Raw genomic sequence first — 19272 nt, 5'->3', positions numbered from 1 at the left:
ACTAATGTTAAGCAGTTGCAATCATTTTTAGGGTTAATTAATTATTACAGGAGTTTTGTTCCTAATGCGTCTGCAATTTTAAAGCCGCTATATGAGCTTTTAAAAAAAGGAAATAAATGGTACTGGGGACATGAACATGAGGACGCTTTTAACGCGATAAAAAAATGTTTGGCGTCGGATCAAGTATTAGCTCATTTTAATCATAACGCGACCATCATTTTAACTGTCGATGCGTCGCCGTCAGGTCTTTCGGCCATTTTGTCTCAGATAGAACCAAACGGGTCTGAGCGACCGGTCTCGTTTGCGTCGCGAACCCTAAATGCTGCTGAGAAACGTTATTCTCAGATCCAAAAGGAAGCCACCGCCATTATTTTTGGAGTTAGGCGTTACCACCAGTACCTCTATGGCAGGACGGTTCCCTTTATCTTACGCACAGACCATAAGCCACTCTTATCGATTTTTGGCCCTTATCGAGGTATACCAGAAGTTTCTGCGAATAGACTTCAGAGATATGCGATGTTTTTAAGTAGCTATAATTATAGAATTGAATATGTTCGTAGCACAGACAACACCGCAGACTTCTTATCGCGCGCCAGCCTAGGAGAGGCGGGGACAGTCGCGGAGGGCAGGGGCAGTGTAGATTCTATGATACCCGATTTGGATAGAGCTTCTTATATAAATTTTGTTGTGGAAGGTAATTTACCTGTATCGTTAGTCAAATTACAAGACGAAACAAATAAGGATTTAATTTTACGTAAAGTTATTCTATATGTCTTAAAGGGATGGCAAAAAAAATGGTCTGATGAACGGTTAAAGCCATATCACATGTGTAGGTTGCAATTATCTTATGAAAACGGTTGTCTGATGCGGGGACACAAGGTTGTAATTCCGGAGTCATTACAAAAGGATATTTTATCAGAGCTACATCAGTCTCACTTGGGAATTGTTAAAACTAAAGCTGAAGCACGTTCACGGTTCTGGTTTCCCGGGATCGACGCCGCGCTCGAGCGCATGATAGCTTCGTGTGACGTATGTATTCAAATGCGACCGACTCCAGCACGGGGCCCGATCGCGCATTGGGAACACCCCCCACAACCGTTTTACAGAGTACATATGGATTTCTTGGGACCGATAAACGGTCAAACCTTTTTGATAATAGTAGATGCTTATACTAAGTGGGTGGAGGTTTACAATATGAAATCCAGTACATCTGCTTCAGCCACGATTGAAAGATTATGTGAGTTTATGTCTAGGTTTGGTATTCCTCATACTTTAGTTAGTGACAATGGTACATCGTTCACATCACATGAGTTTGAAAATTTTTGTACATTGAACGGAATTTCACATTTGAAGTCACCGGCTTATCATCCCGCTAGCAACGGACAGGCTGAAAGCTTCGTCAAAATTATTAAAAAGGGTATAAAAACGACCTTGCTTAGTGGAAGTGGAGCGAGTCTATTTAGTAAAAAACTACTAAAATATTTATTTGATTACAGGAACTCCGTACACACTCTGACTGGGGTTTCGCCCGCAGAGCTTGTTTACGGTAGAAAACTCAGAATGCGTCTTGATCAAATTATACCTGAGTCGTCATCGCCCTCATCCACAGCCCTTGCTGATGTCATTAAATTTAAACAGTGTTCGCAAAATAAGACCAAAGTAAATAAAAAACAAAGTTTTACCAAGGGAGATTTCATTCTATATAAAAAGCATACGGTCAACGGAAAGTTTATTTGGTGCAAAGGTTTCATTAAAAAGACAATTGGGAAGGTGTTGTACTTAGTCAGAGACTGTAAGTCTTCCTTGTTATTTAAAAAACACCAAAATCAACTAATACCTTATAAGGGTACCGATTGCAGTATTCACGAATACAAAGATGTGGATGTAGAACCGGTTTCATGGAGAGGCAATTTGTCAGCAGAAGAACAATCATCCTCGAATGAAGTGTCTCCGATAGACACAGGGGACGAGGAAGAGGACAGGTCTGGGATGGAGGGCAGCTCAGAAAGGGGGGAAGCTACCAATTCTAATGCTTGTGATGATATTAGTTTACCGGTCGAAGTACCTCTCATCAGGTCACCGTCGCCGCAGCGGCAAGGTGTCGAGTTAGCAGAAGAGGAGGATGAATTTCTTGAAGCCCTACCAGACCCGTCTGTCGAAGAAGGCTCTGAGGGCATACCCGCACGACAAAACGCCAGCAGACCTGAGTTTACATCACGGAATAAACGCAATCGGCCTAGAGTTAACTATAAGCAGTTTTTTTAGTATAAGTTTCTTTTTTAAGTTTAGTATAATCTTTTGTTTTGTTTAAAGTAGTTATGTACATATTATATCTAAGCTAAGGGGAGGAATGTTAAGTATGTGTGCGTGTGCCTACGCATACGGGGTATTTCAACAAATATAGGACAGTGTGTTAACAGCAGGCAAGTGTTCGTGTTCACTCGTGTATTCCTCGTATCTAACAGGTAGTAACCATATAAAAAAGACTATGTCCTTTCTGTGTTCCTGCTATTCTTTATTGAGCTCTGCTTGAAATAGACTGAAGAAGTGGGTGGACTGCAAGCAAATCGAGTAACGACTTTCACTGCCTGATATCCATGGACTACAGTAACCACTTATTAACAGAGGGACATTGAGAGCTCATTTACAGATCTGTGCCTAGTAAAAGTATTACTAAACTTATTTTAGTCCACTGCTAAAATAATAGCACCGATAATAATCAAATCTAATAAGAAGGTTTTAGAGCCTCATATGAACTCAAGTGTAGTGAACGTAGTTTTTAAAAGTTTACACACAACAGCCGTAATAATCCCGAGAAAAAATTTTTTTTAGACCTTCAATCTTTTTATTGTTTTTTTTTCCGTAGATCTGGGGGCAAGGTCTGCGCCCACATGGTCATTACCGGAGTCTAAAGACTGGCGTGAATACCACAAGTCATCCTGAGATAAAATGTTGAGGTGACGATTATATTATATCAAGATAAAACGACAATTTTTACTGGTGGTAGGACCTCTTGTGAGTCCGCGCGGGTAGGTACAACCACCCTACCTATTTCTGCCTTGAAGCAGTAATGCGTTTCGATTTGAAGGGTGGGGCAGCCGTTGTAACTAAACTTGAGACCTTATCATATCTCAAGGTGGGTGGCGCATTTACGTTGTGGATGTCTATGGGCTCCAGTAACCACTTAACATCAGGTGGGCTGTGAGCTCGTCCACCCATCTAAGCAATAAAAAACAAACCTACAGTTTGAACCGGAACGCATGACTGTTTCACGGCTGAAATAGGCAACAATGATTTTTTTTTTCTTTGGTGAAAACTGAGGAGAAATGCTGCTCTGAACGCTGCTCTGCGATGAACTGAAAGCACGTTGGCCTTGTGCTATCTCTTCCGACTATTATAATGGTGTGCTCACCTGTCCGCAATATGCACGAACGTTTAGGAATAAGATCGGCTATGTTAGCCACACACGAGCACACCGTGACGATTGAAGCGGAGTTGGAGTTTTCGCCGTGGCCGAAATCGGCTAACGAGAGTAGCATATAGGCAGAGGATAGTGGTACCTACTCTTTCGGGCTTACAATATGACCTACCACCAGTGAACTATCCATAGACACAGCCCAATGAGCTTCTTTTTCTTCTTCTTGCTTGGTCGCTTTTCCGATCCTATGGTAGATTCTGCGAAGCAATGCCCTAGGACCATTGTTAGCAACACTTCGGTTTGAGCCCCGTGAACTCACGTACACGTCAAGGAGAAGCTGAAATAGCCTCTCAAGGCTATCAGCATAGGCAACAAAAAGAATATGAAGAATACGCTGGTATACTACTCAGACCATGCTTCTGCCCAATCTCCGGTAACCACCTTAGTCGTCCTTTTATGACACGCACACCACGGCTGGTGGTACTATTTCATAGCACCTCAAACACGACCACCTAAAATGTATGTAAATTAAAATCTGACAGGATATAGTTCATATAGGTATCACTATTCACAGCGTACCGGTATTAAATTGATAATGAGGTCGAAGCCACGACGTTTAGGGTTTCGGTAAAACCCTAAAAGGCGAAATTAAAGACTTACTTTTTAAAATTAGTTTACCAAAATCATTTGTTGTATACCTACTTATGTAGGTAATATTTTACATTCGTTCATTCGCGCATTCGTTCGGCGGATAGAGAAAGCTGCGCTCATTTTAATTTTGACTATTTCTAAGCTTAAACAACAGTATTGTTTTATTCTCGAAACAAAACCAAGTATGTACATATTATTTACGATATACCTGGGTTACACGCCCAACGACGTGACGCCGTCTACATAATCGAGGCCGCAACCCGCAAAGTTTAATTTACTCTAAGAAAGATTACTAGCGGAGAACCCTCTCGGAGTAATGATGAGATAAACTCTACTATGTATGTGCGACAAAGGATATAAAGCGAAATTACTTTAGATGTTATGAGCACTTCATTAAATGTTTAGGAAAGCAGGGTGCGGTCGGGGCTTAGGACTTGATACTGTCTTATATTTTGTTAACGTGGCAAACATTAAAATTTTAATTAATAAAGACGCCACTAGATAGTAGTTTAAATTATAGTATTTTTTTTTGTTTCATACGAGTCAAGACATAAATAAAACTACTTTTACGATTTAATCTAGTGTTTTTTATTGTCATTATATAACTTGCCTGACGTCTAAATACACGATTATGAAAACTGTAAAGTGTTCGACTCGTCAGGGATAATAGAATAACATTAAATAAAAAACGAGATTAAGCCGTAAAAGTAGATTTAATTATACTTTAAACTACTATAAATGTTGAATCCAACGAGAATTCCTGGAAGAAAGTTAATGAATGATTTTACTTAGCATTGATTAACATTTAAATGTTTGTAAATTATCTTTTATAAATAAAATGTATAATTCTATTATTCTAGGAATAATCTAAAGTACATTTCAATATAGTCCTACTCCAAACTCAATAACGTATCGGTAATTTAACAGTAACATCATAGTTTTGAGCGCATATTACAAACGTTCTCGTCGAACCCGTCGGCGTCGCTTCCGACGAAGGGCTCGGCGAGTAAATTAACTCACAAACACAGTCCACAGAGTTTCTCGCCGGATCTCCTCAGTGGGTCGCGTTTCCGATCCGGTGTTAGATTCTGTGAAGCACGGATCTTGACAGGGTTCGTGTTAGCAACATCGTCAGGTTTGAGCCCCGTGAGCTCACCTAATAGTCCGGTGAGCCTGACATGGTCTCTCTTAGGTAGGATTAAGTTTTTTTCTTTTTTTGCCACATACCATCCGACTTTAGAATGAACTCCCCTCCACGGTGTTTTCTAAGCGCTATGATATGTCCTTCTTCAAACGAGGCTTGCGGAGATTACTTAATGGTAAGCAGCGGAATGGCTCTGCCCCTGACATTGCTGACGTCCATGAGCGACGGTGACCACTTACGATTAGGTGGGCCATATGCTCGTCTGCCTACAAAGGCAATAAAAAAATAAATAAAAAATAACAACTGTTATAACAATATAGTCACATGAACTGTTGTGACTAATTATTATCACAACCGTGTAATATCCATGTTTAAATGTGCATTTTTTATATGTTGACCTAAAGGTCTTAGTTACTAAGTCATAAAATCCTATAACAAAAAGCATTTTTGATATTTTGTAAAGTTTGTAACAGCGTTGCCAAATGTACGGCAATTGCCGTTTCGTACGGCAATCACGCTTCTAAAAGACAAATTGTACGGCATACGGCAGAGTGGTCATTGCCGTATTCTAAAATACGGCAACAAGAACATTTTTTTTAATTCCTTTTTAGTGCCATACACCTATTAGGTTAAGTCGGCTAACAAGAGCATAAAGTTAAAAAACAATTAATGTATCCAAAGAGATTACAGAACGTGGATACTTTTAGCGTAAACATGAACACATCCAACTTTTATAATAGACAATGTTTCATGTTTGGTACGAGGAATTCCCTATAATCTACAACGCCTGCTCTTTAAATCCTCTCCTCAAGTCGCCTCGCCGCCTCGCTCTTGTTTCATTGCTTGTGCTAGCAAGTGTAGCTTAATTTTAACTTTTGAAAAAGAGCAGTGTAGCGATACGTGAGATAGTGATTAAAATGTGTATAAAAAAGAATCTTCAATGCAGTAAACCTAATCAAAACAAAACAAAGAAACCGCCTCTTAACATATACCATAAATTGAACTTTATTACCAAAACAGTGCATTGTCAGAAAGCATTCAAACTGTGCGAACTTTAAGCCAACCCCCGAAATGAATAATAAAAGGAAAAAACCATCAAATTACGAAAAAAATTAGATTATTGAAACTGAACTTACTTTAGGCAATAATACAAATTTGATGGGAAGAGAGGAGTGAAAAATATATACTGTTTTAATTTCTAGTATAAAATAAATAATAAAATACTTTTAATTGAAATTTGAAATTTTGAATTACTTTGTACGGCAATTTTTATTTAAATACGGTAGATTTTTTTCTCCAGTACGGCAACCCAATGTTTGCCCAGCGGCAACACTGGTTTGTAAGACTTTTTGGCGGGAGCGCGAGGATTGAAGTTGTGTGATTTGTTTTACGCCATAAACCTAAGAGATAGATAAATTTGTTTTATTTTGTCTATTTAGTGTTTCTTCGGGTTTAAATGTGTAATAATGGTGGTTTATTAACAGTTTAATATCTGTGAAAGTGCACAAATGTGCACATGAACATTAAATAAAGCCGCTGGACGTAACTTCTCTGGATCCTCCAAAAAGTCACTGAAAGTCTCAGTAAATGACCACCATTTTACTGAGATTATATTTCATTCCATATCATCTCATCTCATTTCATATGATTACATTTCATAATATAATTTTTCATATAAAAAAATTATAAATAAATGGTTAGGCTGTATGGTATGATATCTTTGCCTTTCCAATTGGAAAAATAAAACTACTACTAGTTTTTTTGTCAAAAACTAACAGAATTGAATACGGTATATACCGATCATAATAATTAAAAAATAATATTACCCAAACAGTCATTGTAAAAAGTAACAGAATGAACATTTCTGAGGTACTGCATAAATACGTTATAAATAAAATTATTTTAATTTAATAAACTAAGCCACTACATAAGTAATACACAAAATCTAACATTCAGTTGTGCATCTTAATTTATAGTATAAAATTATAGACAACTAATTGTTAAAATCATTACTATTCTACCATAATTATAAAAATACCTAATTAAAAGAAACGTTCTAAGTTCTTATACCGACCATGGTACTTACAATTTCTTCTTAAGATATTGAAATGTTTTATTCATGTTATTTCAGCTTCCTGGTGATGACGATTCAGGGCCTACCTGCAGAACATACGTCTTCCGAAATGAAAGCCATACATTAGGGAATTCATTAAAATGTATTATAAACAAATAGTAAGTATATGTACACATATAAGTAACAAACAGCCAAACATTCACAAGAAACTTGTGATATAGCTTATGATATTCCAATTTTAAAACCAAAAAATATGACATCAATTGCACACACTCAACAAATGCTATCTAAAACAAGAAACATTTTAATCTTTTGTTTCTAAATAACATTTAGTGGCTGTTACCTCGCTTCCTACCAATACAAAGTCATGTGGTTTCCTAACTTATAGAAACTATGAAAATTACTGCCTCATTTTAGTTATGAGTGTAATTGAGAAAAGTTTCAGTGGCCCAAAAGGTTTTTTTAAAATGTTTCCCAGTGAAAATAAAGAGGATCAAATAATAGCAAATTTTGTGTTTTCTTATCTAGTATTCACTGCAGATTCAGCCCAGCAGAAAATGTAGTGCAGATGATCATAGGCTAATTATAATATACAGAAGCTTACCACATTATGCTTATTATCACATTATTTTCGTTATGATGTTGATATTTGTTAATCAATTTTCCATATGAATACTTTATGAAAGCAGAACTAAAAAAGTGTGCTGTGTAGTGTGTATCGAACTTTGCCCTTGATAATTTAATAATGGAATTCTAACCAAAATTTTATTGAACATGCTATTCAGTTTTTTTTATTTAATCATTCTATTTTCAGTGATGATGTTGAATTCTGTGGATATACTGTTCCACACCCAGCAGAATCAAAAATGCATTTTAGGATACAAGCCAGAGAAACACCTGCATTGGAAGTTCTAAAAAGAGGTCTGAAAGATCTAGAAATGGTGTGTGATCACACCATAAATTTATTTGACAAAGAAGTGAAAAGATTTAATAAAGTATAGAATGCAAAAAACATTATTTGAATCTATGCAATGGCTGTTCTCACATCTGGAGCCCTGTACAGAACTTAAAAGCTTTTCAAAGTCACTTTCCTTGACTGATCCTTGAACATCTTCAAATTTTGTGCTCTTCTGTAAAAAAGGCAACCAGTGCTTCTTTGGGCAACCAAAGATGTGCCACAGGACTGTACGACACTTGCAATATCAGGACTGTCAGTTATCTCAAATTAAATTTGTTATATCTACAGGCTTTGGCAACTGCTTAACACCAAGTGGACCATGAGCCCATGTATGCAATAAAAAATCCAGTTATCCAATGTAAATTGGATATTTTTGCTGGATACATTACTGTAATGTAATATTTTTTATTTACAACTGCAGTAGCTACTCATGTCAAACTTTTGTTCAGTGTCAATAGTGTCAATTGCATTATACAGTTCTACAGTTGAAAACTGAAGATTACATTGCAACAGAAATGTGAAGGTAATGACTGGAAAGGGAATCTGTGAGAGCTTAAAGTATGTCCAATCAGTAAAAATGTTCAGTAGGTGATCAAATTTAAATGACTATCAGGCATTTGTCAGGAAAATAGGAAGACTACTTTTGATATCGATTTTATATATACCTATTGACAATTGAAATATTAGCTAAGCTAAGCTGTCGAAGTCGTGGCCTAAAGGATAAGACGTACAGTGCATTCGTGTTGAGCGATGCACCTGTGTACAGATCCCAGGCGAGTACTAATTTTTCTACGAAATCGTACTCATCAAATATTCACGATTGACTTCCACAATTAAGGAATAACATCGTGTAATAAAAATTTAAACCCGCAAATTTATAATTTGCGTATTAACTGGTGGTAGGACCTCTTGTGAGTCCGCGCGAGTAGGTACCACTCCCCTGCCTAATTCTGCCGTGATGAAGTAGTAATGCGTTTCGGTGTTTTGAAGGGTGGGGCAGCCGCTGTAACCATACAGAGATCTTAGAAGTTATATCTCAAGGTGGGTGGCGCATTTACGTCGTAGATGTCTGGGCTCCAGTAACCACTTAACACCAGGTGGGCTCGTTGACCCATCTAAGCTAATAAATAAAAAAATCTTGAAGACTCAACTTTGAAAGAAATTCAAAGCTAAAATGACATTATTATTTTTTAGGGTACTTATTATTAGTACTTTATTTAATTTATTTCAATATATTAAATAGTTTTAAGCTAATTTTATAGTTTGCAAGTGAAGTTTATATCTTTTTAAGCTTATTAATCAATAAAAATCACAAGACATGTCCAGCAGCAGATGTCTCTGTGCTAACAAAATAGAAAAAAGAAAATATTAATCAATAAAAGTACAAAGTAAGACAAATTCTTTTATTCAGTTGTTATACAATGACTGTCTTAGACTTTGAACTCTGAGTATGGAGACTTAGTCAGCGGGATATCCCTCCACAAGTCAGGAGTGAGGTAGGCATATGTCTTGGCAATGGCAGCGTATGTGGCTTTAGCAAAATTTCCCAAGGTGCCAGTTGAACCACGAGCTGACGTGTAGCAATCCTGTACACCAGCCATCTGAAGAAGCTTCTTAGGAACTGGCGCAGACACAATACCAGTACCACGAGGGGCAGGAATCAGCCGGACTGTTACGGAACCACACTTGCCGGTGACCTGAAAAAACAATTGTTTGTTTGATTTATTAAAACGATCGAAACCAATTTTATGTTTTCATTTCACAATTAAATTAATTCAGACGTTCAAAAGCTTCACAGGATAAACCTCAAGAGGATACCACGAATGAAATGATTAGAATGTTATCATCATTTATACAATTTAAATATTTTTTTAAATATAGAAGTGGCATTTACCTTGCAAGGGACGGTGTGTGGCTTTCCTATCTTGTTACCCCAGTAACCTCTTCGGACTGGTAGAACTGACAGCTTAGCAAGGATAATAGCGCCTCGAATGGCAGTGGCGACTTCCTTGCTGCACTTCACACCCAAACCAATATGACCGTTGTTGTCGCCAATGGCAACAAATGCCTTGAAACGTGTGCGCTGTCCGGCACGTGTTTGTTTCTGTACAGGCATGATCTTAAGAACCTCATCATTCAGGGACGGGCCGAGGAAGAAATCAATGATCTCGAATTCTTTGATTGGTAAAGAAAACAAGTAAATGCTCTCGAGTTTGTCGATTTTTCCTTCGCGAACAAGACGGCCGAGTTTGGTGACAGGAACCCACTCTTTCTGGTCTTCCTTGCCGCGCCCACGACCACGGCCGCGACCACGACCGCGTCCACGAGGACCGCCACGGCCTCTATCTCCACCGCGTGATCCGAATCCGCCGCGAAAACCGCCACGTCCACCGGCTGGAGCAGCGTCCGCCATTCTGGAATTTATAGTTTATCTTGTTAATAATTACTAAATTATAGACAATTTACACAAAGAATAGCTATTTATCAGACGCATAAAGGCCATCACTGTGCTAACACTATGGTAGATACCACGAATGAATTAAAAAAATTGTGTCATCATAAACCACGTGGTGAGGGGTTGAAAATTGAAAAGAGATCCTTTGGACGATGGACGCTTAAATTGAGTCTTCTCAGTAAACAAAACACTTGCATAACTAAAAAGTTAAAACTAAAAATAATTGGGATATTAAATTCATTTAACTCTAAAACTTACGTTGAACGATGGGCTCTGATAGACAGTCAAGCACAAAATGGCCGTTTGAACTTATTTAGTTCAATAGAGCCTAACAAAGTATCGAGAAAATCGAATGTGCTGTCATTAGATTATCGATGTTTTTTTAAAACCCTCGATTTTTTTAAAAACTCGATCCGAAAATGGTGTGTTTTAATTAATTAGAAACCTAAAATATTTTTAAATCAAAATCTCAAGTTTTATAATGATTAATAAGGACTAACTAAACTACTAACACATCTTTCTTCTAAATGCGGTTTTTTTTTTTAATAATAATATATATATGGATAGCTAAGACTATCTGGGTACACGGTGAGGTTGGATTCCTCAATTATCGACGTTATTAATAAAAAGATGCATAAGAAAGCGGATAGAGAGAGCGGTAATTGTTGAGTCAGTGCTGAGACCAAGAGTAATGAGTAATAGAATAACTTTTTCACTATACTTTCGCAATAAGGCACATTGTGCTTTGTTGTGCAACAATGTGTTGCGTTGAATATCTTTGATCCTACTTGAATCTTCAAAATGTTTATGTAACTATTTTTTTGTGTTTATTTAATTCAGTTACACGTGATTCGATCTGTATTTCTGATAAGATTTAAATAATAAAGAGAGCCAAATTTATCTATATACACCAACCTAATTAAATTTTCAGAAACGTCGTATCTGTACAATCATAAGTACTTAATCTAGTTGGACATAGAATCATCCTAGAAAAAAGTCGAAACCAATTCGTCAGATAACGCTGACATAGCCTCTCAATGCTATCAGCAAAGGTAAACGAAAAAAAAACAAAAAACGACACCACTTTACTTAATTTCAGTCGACAAACTCTCATGCATCTATTCTATCATTAAAGTAGTTCGTTTAGAAATAGTCTCGTAGACTGAAAAAATCTCACATTTCGTAGGGAGTGATTTGTGCTGCGTAGCTCTAGTCGCTACGAAGCACAGACCATTTATTTATGACCTAAAGGTCTTAGTTACCATGTCGAAAGATCCCTTAAAAAAAATTATTTTTTATTTATTATTTTTATTAAATCTTAAAGCCATAGTCCATACACGTAACGATATACTTGTGCCATAACGTCTTCCTCCGGGTGGCCACGTCCCCTGGATTTTCTTTTTCATTCTCAGCAGGGGCAAATCCTATTTATAATTTCGCATATTATTATGCCAAACATACGTTTTTGACAGTATTTCAAATCCCACTTTTTGTGGTCATTTGCAAGATTTTACTTTAAAGAATTCAATCAATCTACAGTATCTTCATCATTCTGTGCACCCATGTGAATTTCAAAAGCTTCTACGTTTATATTCTCGGTGTGTTTTATATTTCACGATTTTACGCTATAAAAATATACGAAAAGGCAACATCAGGCTAGAGACTATAAAAACGCAGTAGTAGTATAGTAAAATCTTAACACCAGGTGGGCCATGAGCTCGTCCACCCACCCAAGCAATAAAAAATTAACATTGAGTTATTTTGAGTAAAGACAGAGAATCAAACAAGACGTAGTAACTTATACTTGTGGTTTAAAGTCAATTTACATTACAATCGTCTCGCCGGATCTACTTAGTGGGGCGTGTTTCCGATCCAGGGGTAGATTCTGCGAAGCACGGCTCTTGATAGGGTTCGTGTTAGCAACGTCGTCAGGTTTGAGCCCCGTGAGCTCACCTACTTGTTAAGTTACGCTGACTTAGCATCTCAAGGTTTAGCAAGGCTTGGCAAGCTTAGGGAGGCAAAAAAAAACATTTTTTTTGGCTACCTATGCTAACAGCCTTGTGAGGCTCTATCAGCGTTACCGGACGAAGAAATAATTACAATATTTTTAAATACTCGTAGGTAAGCGTCGTTTTGGCGAAAATATTATATTACTGGTGGTAGGACCTCTTGTGAGTCCGCACCGCTTATTTCTGCCTTGAAGCAGTAATGCGTTTCGGTTTGAAGGGTGGGGTAGCCGTTGTAACTATACTGAGACCTTAGTACTTATATCTCAAGGTGGGTGGCGCATTTACGTTGTAGATGTCTATGGCCTCCAGTAACCACTTAACACCAGGTGGGCTGTGAGCTCGTCCACCCAGCTAAGCAATAAAAAAAATATTTAGGGCTTTGTTTTTTTTCATTTTCTCACATTTGTGCACTTTCACAGATACTACACAGTAGATAAACCACTGATATCACTTCAAGCAACATATAAAAGAATCTGGCAACGTCGCGTCGCTTCTCGCGCCCCCGCAAAAAAGTCGAAAACGATAATATGGAGGGTAGAGATAAACGAGAAGAATACATAATAATGGTAGCCATACACGTAACGATATACTTGTGCAGGGGATAAGCGTAAAGCTGGCTAATCTTCGGTAGGAAATGGTATGGGGTCAAGTTTTGGATCTTGTGATGATAATCACTTTTCTTTATTTGAGATTAACGTATAATTATTCCAAAAAGATATATAATCTATACTAATATTATAAAGCTGAAGAGCTTGTTTATTTGAACGCGCTAACCTTAGGAGCTACTGGTCCGATTTGAAAAATTATTTCAATGTTAGATAGCCCATTTATTTAGGAAGGCTATAGGCTATATAACATCACGGTAAGACTAAAACAAGTGGAGCACCAATAAAGAATATTTCAGAATAGGGGTTTGAATAGCTCCTTAACATTCTGTAATTCAACAATATTTTCACTTTCTACGTAAATGAAGTAGGGGGTAAAATTAAGCGTTATGCCGAAGTAATTATTCCACGCGGACGGAGTCGCGGGCAAAAGCTAGTAGTAAATATATATTTATTCATAAAACACAATTATTATATTTAATTATTATTAATTAACTACAAGATACGTTAACAATTTGATAGGAACTATGTTTTTTATCGTATACAACATAAGGGAACATGTTTATTCCGTGGCATGCCGCTCCGTATTCGCCGTCATTCTTCAGTGCAACAACTGCTCCCATAAAATCCGGATAATGGGACGCTATTCTCGCAACTGCTGTTTTAGCAGCATCAGTAGGTGAAGAGCCTCGGCGCATTTCTTCTACTGTTAAAAAACTGAGAGGAAAAAAGGTCAATAAAGTAAATTGCTTTTTAAATCGGCACATTGACAGACAACTATCCCATCATAAATACAGGCATTGCCAAGCGGCTGCCAACCATTTTCGTCATTGATACGGGTCTAGACTTCTCTAAGAGTCTCGACAATGACTTAGAACCCAAAATATACAACTAACACAAAACAGTGTGACTTTGTTGATAAATCATAATTTGCACTCATTCACTAGGTACCTGTCACTGTACTGTGTTTAAAATAAATTGGCATTTGCTTATAAACAGCTTCTTTATAATTTGTACGAAGAACTCAACTTAGTATGGGTATTTTCTAAAGAAGGAAAGAGAGAGAGAGAAATTTAGCAATAGAGAAATTTTACAATAACTTCACTGCCTATTTCTGCCGTGAAGCAGTAATGCGTTTCGGTTTAAAAGGGTGGGGCAGCCGTTGTAACTATACTGAGACCTTAGAACTTATATCTCAAGGTTGGTGGCGCATTTACGTTGTAAATGTCTATGGGCTTCGGTAACCACTTATCTAAGCAAGAAAAAAAAACAAAGATGTGTGTACCTTGGAAGGAATCGCAACATCACATCGCCGTCGCCAGTCGCCGCAGCACCGCCTACATCATTGTCAGCATAAGCGCCGGACCCAGGAATCGGCGAATCACCTATTCTTCTATGAAAAGCATAAATTGGTTGCTATTAAAGCGGTAACTATGAACTTCGAACGAACGGCGCGACACGATAACTCAATAATTTCATGGCCGCCTGCAACGATACACTCGGTCCAGAGAACCAAACGGTAAACAGTCGCCGTCTTTTTTTCTCCTACCTAGCTGAGAGCCTTGAGAGGCTATTTCAGCGTAACCTTAACTAGTAGGTGAACACCGAACAACATATAGATTTAAATATAGAAGTAAGAAACCTACCATTGATATTAGCAGATAAGAAAAATAGAAGCAGAAAAAAAAAAAAAAAAAAAAAAAAAAAAAAAAAAAAAAAAAAAAAAAAAAACAAAAAAAAAAAAAAAAAAAAAAAAAAAAAAAAAAAAAAAAAAAAAAAAAAAAAAAAAAAAAAAAAAACAAAAAAAAAAAAAAAAAAAAAAAATAGTAGGTGAGCTCACGGGGCTCAAACCTGACGACGTTGCTAACACGAACCCTAGCAAGAGCAGTGCTTCGCAGAATCTACCACCGGATCGGAAATGCGACCCACTGAGAAGATTCGGCGAGAAACTCAGTGGGCTGTGTCTGAGGGTTAATTTACTCGAGCCCTTCGTTGCAAGCGACGGGTTCGACGAGAACGATGACCGGTGCTTGATGTACCTAAAAGCACCGTTAGTGAATCGGGAGGATGCGAAATGATGTTTTGGGGCGATGTCGACTGTTCATTCTGTCCGCAGGATCGGGAATGAGTCGCCGTCGCTCAAAACACGTCACTTCGAATCCTCCCGATTCAATATCAGTGCTATGCATAGTGAGCAGGTAGCTATTTTTAAAAATAATTTTTAACATTCCATCTATGATTCCTTTTACCTTTTTGCTGGAATTTTTTTTTAAATTCCTTCAATCGTTGAATGTACTGGCACAACTTCCCGTCGTTTGCCACTAGAGGCGCTGTTCCAACTCCATACATATTTGAGTTAACTTTTACGCGATCGAGAAGTTAAAAAACTCGCACTAAGCACACTGGTCGTCGAACTAGTCGTAGATGAGGTGTAGGTACCCAAGCAGGTTTTTATTAAGCTATATCACTGCCTGCAAGACTTAAAAATCGGTTCACTTGACATGAGTATACCTTACGTATTATCCACTACGTCATGACGCCATGACCTTTAGGCCAATGCGAGTTCTACCGTGACACTGATCTCAACTGAACGACCCATCTGGTGTTAAGTGGTTACCGCAGCCCACAGACATCAAAAATGCCACATAGTTTGAAACACGAGTTCTAATCTCCGTTTTCACAGTACAACGGCTGATTCACCCTTCAAAAGCATTACTGCTTCACAGCAGTAACAACTAGAGCAGTGATACCTGCCCGCGCGGACTCAAAGTACTTCTTACCACCAGTAGTTACACAAATTATAATTTTGCTGGTTTGATTTTTATGACATGAACTTTTGGCTAGTACTATTTCAACAGAAAAATTTATACCTGTCTGTGGGATTCGAACACTGGCACAGTCGCATCACTTGATACGAATGCACAAGGCGTTTTAACCTTTAGGCCACGACGGACTAAATTTTTCTCTCTTTTGTCATTTTCGTTTGACTACATCTTTTTGTATGTATGAAGGTTTTGAGGTATAAATTTATCATACTCTAATCATCTTCATCTCTATATATAATAATGAATTTTCTCGGAATTAAATAAAAATAACAATTTTGTTTTCCCTTTGATGTGTCCCCGTCAGACGGATTCCTTTTGTTTGTTTTAAGTTTATTTTATACAAAAGCTTAGGTGATTTATTTATCGATTGAGGCACTACAAAGTCTGCCGGGTCAGCTAGTAAACATTATATTTAAGTGATTCCCACAGTAACTCAGTTTTCTATGCTGTATGTTTTCTTAGCAACTTAACCTTTGGTATAATATTTACGTGTGATCCTAAATTGGGTCCTTAGAAGCAATATTAAAAAAGTACTACTAAGTGAAATGTCATTACTCAACTAATGAACAGAAATGCAGGGTCACTTTAGGACAGTAATGAAAAAGTTTTTTTTTTGCACCTGATTTTTTTTAAATTATATATGCAATATTACCCAGGTATTTTATATTTAGCACCATTTGTTGAAGTTCCAGCTGCAATATCACCATGTTGATCAATAGCCACCATACCTATCGTGTCATGGTTGAACCGATCCACATTAAGATGGCTCTTCTTAAGTAGATGATGAGAGTACTCGTGTTTCTGATATGGACCACAGTTTCGAGTGGGATCTGGACTGACATTCTATGATAAGATAAACATAAGATCAGTTATCATAAAATTATCAGTTAAATTATCATAACTTTTGCTATACAGTTAGATAATACAGTTTGTTATGAAATTTTTGACTTAAAAAGTAGATAGATATTTGGGTTAAAAATTATACATCATATTTTAATCAGTTTTTTTTATGTAATTTTTTCTTGGAATTTAAAATATAAAATACTTTTGCACAAATGCAAATGTAAGCTTATTTTTAGTTTAGGAAGCTTTAACAATAAAAATTATCAGAAGTATTATGAAGCCTAATTAAAACTACTTTCAAAGTCTAATATCTATCATCAGACTGCAAAATTATTATACTCGCCCATTTTCTTAGCTCCCTAATTCATGCTAAAATTATCCTATTATAAATACTGGCAGTACAACGAGTTACAAGTTAATACAACCGCTATTATACATTATATATAATAGAAATGCTATTTCTGATTTTAAAGCTGCAACAGGGACTTTGTTATGATATCAGACAAAGGCAGATAGGGGAGGCCAATATCCAGCAATGGACACCATACACTGAGCAAAAAAGGTTTACATAAAGGTTTACTGGTGGTAGGACCTCTTGTGAGTCCGCGCGGGTAGGTACCACCACCCCGCCTATTTCAGCCGTGAAGCAGTAATGCGTTTCGGTTTGAAGGGTGGGGCAGCCGTTGTAACTACACTGAGACCTTAGAACTGATATCTCAAGGTGGATGGCGCATTTACGTCGTAGATGTCTATGGGCTCCAGTAACCACATAACACCATGTGGGCTGTGAGCTCGTCCAACCATCTAAGCAATAAAAAAAAAATAAAAAAAAAAAAAAAAAAAAAAAAAAAAAAAAAAAAAAAAAAAAACATGATAGGTACTAAAACTAATTATTGTTTTATTTATAGATGTCAGCAATACCAGGTACACAACCAAACAATCTAATACGAAACTCTTTTCAATACTCAGTTGATTATGGACATTTATTAGCTCCAGTAATCGCTTAACATTAGTTATGCTGAGAACTCATTAACTCATTTTAAGCACTGTATAGTTACCAGCCAGAAATTTGGTTGACAATGATGTTCATTATGCCATTTCATCCATAGTTTTTTTGATACAGAGGTAGTGAGGGATTCTTCTTGAAAGCCCATTTCTACTGCAAATTGGGTGGCAAGCTCACCAACTAAAAAGGAATGTTTTGTGTGGTCCAATACATGTCTAGCAACAGATATGGCATGTTTGATCCTTCTCAAGCCACCCACAGCTCCAATATTCATAGTTCTCCTGAGTAACAAAGTTTAACCATTTTTAAACTATAATTATAAGAATAAAACTTGTAAATATGAAGGTTTACATAGTAAATTACTATTACCCATTCATAATAAGAGCATCTAATGTAGTTTCTCCGTTTTCGTCCGGACTTCCACCATATCCTACAGTACCATCACATTGTTGGTCTTCACAGACCGATGCGCCCTGCTCTACGGCATCTAATGCCGTGCCTCCGTTATTTAGAACTTCCCAAGCTAAACAAAATATGGCTTATTACATTTTCGAAAACTGAATTTTTCATAAATTCAAAACGATTGCAACCTTTAACCGTTGAATTTGTGAACGACCAAGTAGTAATCACTATGGGAATATTTGTTTCGGAACAAACATTCGTTAAATAAACTAATACATAGGTTAAAAATATTCCTATTTGGTTCATTTTATAATCCGCTAAAACTTTTGATATGCATACATTAAACCTATGCTTTTGGTCTTGATTACACTCTAAAATACTCTAAATATTAAGACTATCCATATCACATTTCCATTTCTTTAATTTCTCGATGACACTGATGACATTGACAGCTTCTAACTTGAACGTTTTTTTTTTCCTACCTAAGCTGATAGCCTTAGGGGCTATTTCAGCGTAACCCTAACGTTTGTAGGTGAGCTCACGGGGCTCAAACCTGATGACGTTGCTAACACGAACCCTAGCAAGAGCCGTGCTTCGCAGAATCTACCACCGGATCGGAAACGCGACCCACTCAGAAGATCCGGCGAGAAACTCAGTGGGCTGTGTCTGAGAGTTAATTTACTCGTCGAACCCTACGTCGTAAGCGACGGGTTCGACGAGAACGGTGACCGGTGCTTGAAGTACCTAAAAGCACCGTTAGTGGATCGGGAGGATCCGAGATGACGTGTTTTGGGCGACGTCGACTGCTTTCCATTCTGTCCGCAGGATCGGGAATGTAGTTACCGGCGGCCACGATGAGAGGGTTCTCGTGTCGTGCCGCTT

At 37.4% G+C, this 19272-nt stretch overlaps 4 protein-coding genes and 1 long non-coding RNA gene across 7 annotated transcripts in view; 3 read left to right on the top strand and 2 right to left on the bottom strand.

The window, feature by feature from the left end:
- Positions 1-661: 661 nt before the first annotated feature.
- LOC134199939 (uncharacterized protein K02A2.6-like) overlaps positions 662-19272 on the top strand; it is a 933609-nt gene continuing 914998 nt past the window's right edge. The window contains exon 1 of one of the 2 annotated variants that reach the window (XM_062671732.1): positions 662-3000. In XM_062671732.1, coding sequence (XP_062527716.1) covers positions 826-2265 — 1440 coding nt within the window. In that variant the 5' untranslated portion in view covers positions 662-825 and the 3' untranslated portion in view covers positions 2266-3000. The remainder of the gene's footprint in view (positions 3001-19272) is intronic. The other variant, XM_062671731.1, reaches the window with a different exon arrangement.
- On the top strand, positions 5278-9944 carry LOC101744943 (probable DNA-directed RNA polymerases I and III subunit RPAC2). The gene is made up of 3 exons (XM_004927913.5): positions 5278-7082; positions 7345-7445; positions 8102-9944. Exons 1-3 carry the CDS (start codon positions 7068-7070, stop codon positions 8286-8288), a joined length of 303 nt encoding a protein of 100 aa, XP_004927970.1. The 5' UTR covers positions 5278-7067; the 3' UTR covers positions 8289-9944.
- On the bottom strand, positions 9635-10984 carry RpS2e (ribosomal protein S2e). The gene is given in 3 exon segments (NM_001044099.1): positions 9635-9942; positions 10140-10659; positions 10959-10984. Coding segments are annotated over 2 exon segments (786 nt in total). The 5' UTR covers position 10659; positions 10959-10984; the 3' UTR covers positions 9635-9675.
- Positions 12048-14033, top strand: LOC134199958 (uncharacterized). Its single transcript, XR_009974657.1, has 2 exons — positions 12048-12298; positions 13129-14033. It is a non-coding gene; the product is annotated as an uncharacterized LOC134199958 (long non-coding RNA).
- Positions 13670-18835, bottom strand: LOC751092 (aspartylglucosaminidase). 2 transcript variants are annotated; one of them, NM_001044221.1, is given in 7 exon segments: positions 13670-14031; positions 14600-14707; positions 16792-16982; positions 18041-18269; positions 18358-18511; positions 18579-18712; positions 18714-18816. In NM_001044221.1, coding segments are annotated over 7 exon segments (1056 nt in total). In that variant the 5' UTR covers positions 18728-18816; the 3' UTR covers positions 13670-13805.

Source organism: Bombyx mori, chromosome 13, assembly GCF_030269925.1.
Source record: "Bombyx mori chromosome 13, ASM3026992v2".
In the NCBI taxonomy this organism is placed as follows: Eukaryota; Metazoa; Arthropoda; class Insecta; order Lepidoptera; family Bombycidae; genus Bombyx; species Bombyx mori.
This window is presented reverse-complemented; position numbering and strand designations above follow the sequence as displayed.

What these genes read in the sequence shown, in the direction of transcription:
- LOC101744943 (XM_004927913.5), top strand. An exon ending in AAATGTATTATAAACAAATA is followed by an intron (nt 7,446 to 8,101) that starts GTAAGTATATGT and finishes TTCTATTTTCAG; the next exon opens with TGATGATGTTGAATTCTGTG.
- LOC751092 (XM_021349003.3), bottom strand. Translation starts at nt 18,696, where the DNA reads ATGAACCAAATAGGAATATTTTTAACCTATGTATTAGTTTATTTAACG. An exon ending in CACAAATTCAACGGTTAAAG is followed by an intron (nt 18,512 to 18,578) that starts GTTGCAATCGTT and finishes TATTTTGTTTAG; the next exon opens with CTTGGGAAGTTCTAAATAAC. An exon ending in GATGCTCTTATTATGAATGG is followed by an intron (nt 18,270 to 18,357) that starts GTAATAGTAATT and finishes TTTGTTACTCAG; the next exon opens with GAGAACTATGAATATTGGAG.